At 45.8% G+C, this 5,758-nt stretch overlaps 1 protein-coding gene across 1 annotated transcript in view; it reads left to right on the plus strand.

Moving 5' to 3' along the window:
- Window positions 1–5,758, plus strand: part of GALNT12 (polypeptide N-acetylgalactosaminyltransferase 12) — a 48,642-nt gene that overhangs the window by 37,914 nt on the left and 4,970 nt on the right. Inside the window, exons 5-7 of the mRNA XM_012802376.2 lie at window positions 208–325; window positions 1,519–1,695; window positions 4,656–4,787. Of these exons, the coding sequence (XP_012657830.2) occupies window positions 208–325; window positions 1,519–1,695; window positions 4,656–4,787 (427 nt within the window). The remainder of the gene's footprint in view (window positions 1–207; window positions 326–1,518; window positions 1,696–4,655; window positions 4,788–5,758) is intronic.

The following is a 5,758-nucleotide window of genomic DNA, read 5'->3' on the forward strand; positions in this document are numbered from 1 at the left end:
CACAGGGTAGGTGCCTGTTGAGACACCTGTGCACCTCCTCAGGGTGGGGCCCTTGGGGTAGCTGCAGGCCCAGCTTCAGGGGCAGGAGCACCACGCAGCAGCTCATGCTCAGAGATGGATGAGAGGGCTGGTGGTGGGAAGGCAGTTAGACCAACGGGGAGGGTTTCCTGCTGCTTACAGTGATATACGGGTATCATACCTTTCCAGGTCTCCAACCATGGCTGGAGGGTTGTTTGCTGTGAGTAAGAAATATTTTGAATATCTGGGATCTTATGATACAGGAATGGAAGTCTGGGGAGGAGAAAACCTCGAATTCTCCTTTAGGGTAAGTATTCCAGTCTTCTCTTTGCACTCATTCTTAACCTGTTCTCTCTTTTTCTCTGTCTCCCTCTCTCCGTCTCCCCCCTCAGAATGATGGGATTTGCTATGACAGCCTGGTGGATTTTTTCCCCCTTATTTGCAGTTTACCCAATGATCGTGAAAGATGATAATAATATGCACATCCTATAAACATGCTTGCCTTGTGGGTTCAACTTTTTAAAATATGTACTTTGAATAGATTTGGGACTAGAAAGTGCCTTGCAAGTCACCTAGTTCTTCCCTCTCTGTGCAGGGGGGAGGAGTGAGGCCTGTGCATGTGGCTGGTGCCTTAGCCACTGAGCTACAGGCGCTGAGCCTAATTCTTCCATTTTTGGTAGAGACAGGGTCTGATTCTTGCTCGGTCTGATCTCGAGTTCCTGAGCTCAGTGATTGTTCCCTCCATTGCCTCACAGAGTGTTAGGATTACAGGTGTGAGCCACCACGTACAGCCAGAATCTCACATGTTAAGTGTCAAAACTTTATGGAAATGTTTGTGCTTTTCAACAGAAAATTAAAATGATAACAATATTTTATATGGTGTCCCACCTCATAAAAAGAGTTAATAAACAAGAATTTGGCCTTCCACTGAGGACTCGTGCTCTCCATAATAAGTAGCAGATGCTATCCTTGCTTGTACTACCCTTAGGAAAATGAGATGTTCGTGGGTGTTGTCCCCGCATGCAGTGGCCCCAGATGACTCTGCCCGTGAGTCTTTGGGTGTGCTTAATGGTCTCTCTGCCTCTTCCCTAGGTGTCAGGCTGCTCTGCCTATTTCTTGAAGCTCTTCCTTTCCCTCTTCCAAACTTCTCTTCTTCCTTGCTGCTTTCCTATCTTCTGTGGCTAGGAGATCAGGTAATCAAGCCTGTGTGTTACGTAATGAGTACATGGGTTGCCAGTGAGGCCTGCGGGGGCTGAGTTAAATGCATGTGCTTTAGTGCATGGACGTTGGGGTCTTGGTTCCACTGATGTAGTTGTCACTGGGGCTGGGGCTGCCTGTACTCTGTGTCATCAGTGTGTCGGGTAAGTGGCTTCCTGCCCCATGGAGGCTGAGCATCTGGGTGGTGTACATTATGACCACCTTGTATGTGGCCTCTCTGCAACAGCCAGTGTGGGCTGGCCGCTCATCACCCTGCTCACCTCCCCTCTGCTCTGTGTGCAGATCTGGCAGTGCGGTGGGAGTCTGGAAACACACCCGTGTTCCCACGTTGGCCATGTTTTCCCCAAGCAAGCTCCCTACTCCCGCAACAAGGCCCTGGCCAACAGTGTCCGTGCGGCTGAAGTGTGGATGGATGACTATAAAGAGCTGTACTATCATCGCAACCCCCGCGCCCGCTTGGTGAGTTCCCAGGGGCCCACCTGCTCTCCATGTGGCTTCATCTGAACAGAAGCAGCTGAGTCTGGCCTCTAACTCAGTAGATCTGATTCCAGGAATAGAGGATAAAAGATGCATTCATGACATTAAATATTCATAAGTATTGGAAAACTTTATTCCTCCATTTCAAATAATAATATATCGTCAATTCCTGTAAGTCACAATACTTGTGTTCCATAAAGCCATGACAAACACTGTATTAGTGAAAACCGAGCCATTGCTTCTGGGAGAAATATAGGGTTAGACTCCTACGAGACTTGGGTCTTAGCAGTTTTGTCAACCGGTCAATATTGAGTCTTGTTACATGTGTGTTTCTGTTCAAAGACACCTTATTTGGCATATATTGTAGCATCATTAGCATTGCACTTGCAGCCAACAGAACTCTAACTCAGTGCTGTCAACATTTTTTATCTCATGGTACACTTAAACCGAAATAGTTAAACTTCACACTTAAATTATGTTGATCAAAAAAAGTAAAAAAGAACATACTGTGCTTTGGAAGTCTTTAGAAAATAATTTAACTAATGATCTTTAAAAATTCTCATGGCACACCAGCTGAAAATCACTGCCCTAACTCGTGCCTGGACAAAGCTTCCCTTACGTATTTTCTTCCTAAGACACATACCTTCTTGCTTTTAGGAACGCTAAATAGCAGTTTGGCACGTGATTGAAGGCCATGTTAGAATGGCCAGTAGAATCACCAACACAAAGCAGAAGAAACATGAAAATCAGTGGACTGAAACAGACACTTGTTTACAGTATGAGAGCTGAGAAAAGAAGGCAGATCATTGCCCTGTTTAGCCTCACTGGGGAATGTGGGCATTGGGCAACTCAATTATTATTATCTTATTAATATACAACTCAAGTATTAATATTTTATTTTTATTCTGTGAAAATTTGAAAATACCGCAAGTATTGATTTGGGGGTTGTAAATTTCAGCACATCAGCAGATTCACAGATACAGAACTAGCCAATGATGAGGATTGGCTGGGCCGGCATAGATGGTCTGGAGGGCCTGGTGTCACATGTCAGGCGTGTGTATGTGTTACGGCTTTCCTCCTGGTGGAGCAGGATTGGGTCTAAGACTCAAGGTGCAAGTTAAGGTAGTTTCTGCCTTAAAGTTGTGCTCAGGAGCTCACCTGCCTTCTTAGTGAGGGGTCTTCTTTCTCTCTCTAAAGGTCTCTTCCTAGCCCCCTTGAATTGCCCAAGATCCCTGGAAGCTTACCCTTCCCAAACAGGGAGTCTTTTCTCCTTCAATCACCAGATGGAAAGAGCTGGAGAGTATTTAGGCTCCCACTGCCACTCCTGGCCATGTGTCATGGCTGTTGAAGATGGGGCCCATAGCCTAACAGGTACCCTCCACCTCCACTCATAGAGGCCTGCTGGCCTAGCAATGGCGAAGGTGTCCCCACAGTCACCAAGGTTTCTGTTCTGTTTGGCTTGCTCCCCGTGGACGTGGCACGCACTGCACTGACATTAGCCCAAGCCCCTGCACTGAGGCCCTGAGGGAGTCTGAGTCTGAGTCTGGGTCTCACCCAACATTGTCTTTCCTCAAAGCAGTTTATCTCAGGGGCTTGTAATTACCTGCCCCAGAGCCTGTTCTGCCCCTGCCTCAGGGATTTTTGTGCATGAAGGATCACCTTTTATTTCCTAGAAGATCTTGAGCTTCAGAGAACACAACCCTGTGGCTGTACCTGGCTGGCTCTGTACGCCCAGGACAGGGCACCCTTGTCCGGCATTTGCATAACTAGGAAGGCTGCTTGGCAAGGCAAGGTCTTGCTCTAAGATGTCCTGCCAGGCCACCTGATGGAAGTCTCTTCTGACTCCTAGCAACTCTGCAAGGTAGCTAAGCAATTCTCATTTTATAGATGAGGGACTTGTCCAAGGCCTGGGGCCTGGATATTCTAGCACACCTGCATCTCTTCTGTGCAGAGCCCTAGGACGTTCCACCTGACCCCTGGCCCAGGTCCCTCTGCCTGTGGGGCCCCAGGATCATTTGCCTCTGCTTCCTTTCTCTTGCTCAGGCACTGTAGAATAGAAATACCTGCTGTGCCCTGGTGACCTGTCTGGAACCCGCAGTTCCCTGCTCCTGAGGCTTCCCAGAGATTTTTTTAAAACAGCACCAAACATACTGTTAGGCAGAATGACTAAGGGCTGAGTGTCAAAATGGGTATTTGATTGAGGCTGAGGGCCCCAGTGACGCTCATCCATGAAAGAACTTTTGGGAAATAGCAGAAATCTGAAGTTTTTGTTAAAGCAATACTTATTATTACCATTTTGTTTAATATTTAATCTGTTAATTATTAATAGTACAGGGATGGTAGTATCATCTCAGCACTCAGCATTTTTCTTATGGCTGCACATTTGCCATACTAAATAGAGGCTTACTTTAATTATTCAAAAGTTCTCCATCATTTGCTCTTGGCTATAAAACCAAACATCCACAAGTATTTCTTCTTGCAGCATTTTGCTCTTGCCATCATAAAGATATATGAATACTTCAATATATTGAGAATATGACTCCATCTACAATACGTACCTGTGTTTGCAAGTGAATATTCAGATTTAATTGTAAATCAGAACATACTGGCATATGTCTTGGTGAAGCTGCTATTTTGTGGAGATGCCTCTGATGACACATAGGTCCAGGGTTATGAGTACAGCCCCAGGGTTTGGCTCCCAGCCCCATCAGTAGGTGAGCTGTCTCCTCCTGCATCTGCCTGAACCTCCCTGGAGCAAGAGCACCTGCCAGATGCTGGAACTGGGAGTGAGGCTGCTTTTATCCTCTGTGCTCTGCAGAGGGCCTGGCCCATAATAGACACTCAGTAAAAGCTGGTTGGTTGGTAATAAGTGAGCATCTGAGAAGGGCTTTGACAGAAGCACTGGGACCTGCAGGGACTCCCTGTTTTGTTATTTTCCTCAGGAACCCTTTGGGGATGTGACAGAGAGGAGGCAGCTCCGGGAAAAGCTCCAGTGCAAGGACTTCAAATGGTTCTTAGAGACTGTGTTTCCAGAGCTGCATGTGCCTGAAGACAGGCCTGGCTTCTTCGGGATGGTGAGTAAGGCAGGCCTGGGGTGAGCAAAGAGTTCCCTGGCCTCCAGGTCCGAATGACAAATTCAGGGCAGGAAAAACTCCTCGAGGGGTACACTCCCATGGCCCCTTTTCATCCACTCCCCTTCCTTCTCCTAGTGATTGTCTAGGCCCTGGGTCCAGAATGTCAGAGCTAAAATTGACAGCTGTAAGCCTTCCATTTTACAGATGAGCAAACTGAGACTTATCTGATGTCTCCATGTCCTAGTTTTTACTAACACCTAGTCTCAGTGGCTGGATCAGTTAATAATTCTCAATTTAGGAGTCTACAAAGACGATAGTAGAGATAGGAGAGCTACTTCTAGTATTTCAGAAAACCTAAAAGAAATGTTTCTGGGCTAGGCCAACTAAAACGTCCAGTGCCTTTTGCATTTTCCAGGAATTACACCAGTTTAGTGAGGTCTCCTCTGCTGTGTTATTGATTAGAAGTGCTGGTGTTGCATCCTGCAAGTCTTTGATAAATACCAAGCAGGATGTTAGTGTTACGTTCTATTTTCATGAAGTGCAGAGATAACGGTATAATAAATCCTGTCCCTGAGAGTCTAGAATTTTCAAGATCCTGCCTCTCTGGCTTTCTTCTCTGTTTCATCCTCCATGTCTCTCTCTTTTTAAGCAGACCCCAGGCACTGTTGCTTTATTGCAGTCCTACACGCATAGATTTAGTACACGTCTTTATAAAAGGCAGATATTAGCTTATAAAACTGCAGACCATTATCACACCTAATCAAATGAGCAATTTGGTGGTATCTTTCATGCTCCCCCCCTTCTCAGATTTCTAATTGGGATCCAAGGAAAGTCCACACCTTGTGTTTGGTTGTTGTGTCTTATCTTCTAAATCTCTTAATCTAAGGCAGTAGTCTACTTCCTTTTTTGCTTTTTGTTAGTTTTTCTTTTCTTTTTCTATCTAATACTTTTCAATTGTTGGAAAAATAAGA

Source organism: Otolemur garnettii, unplaced genomic scaffold (assembly GCF_000181295.1).
Source record: "Otolemur garnettii isolate 467f Iridium unplaced genomic scaffold, OtoGar3 scaffold00014, whole genome shotgun sequence".
In the NCBI taxonomy this organism is placed as follows: Eukaryota; Metazoa; Chordata; class Mammalia; order Primates; family Galagidae; genus Otolemur; species Otolemur garnettii.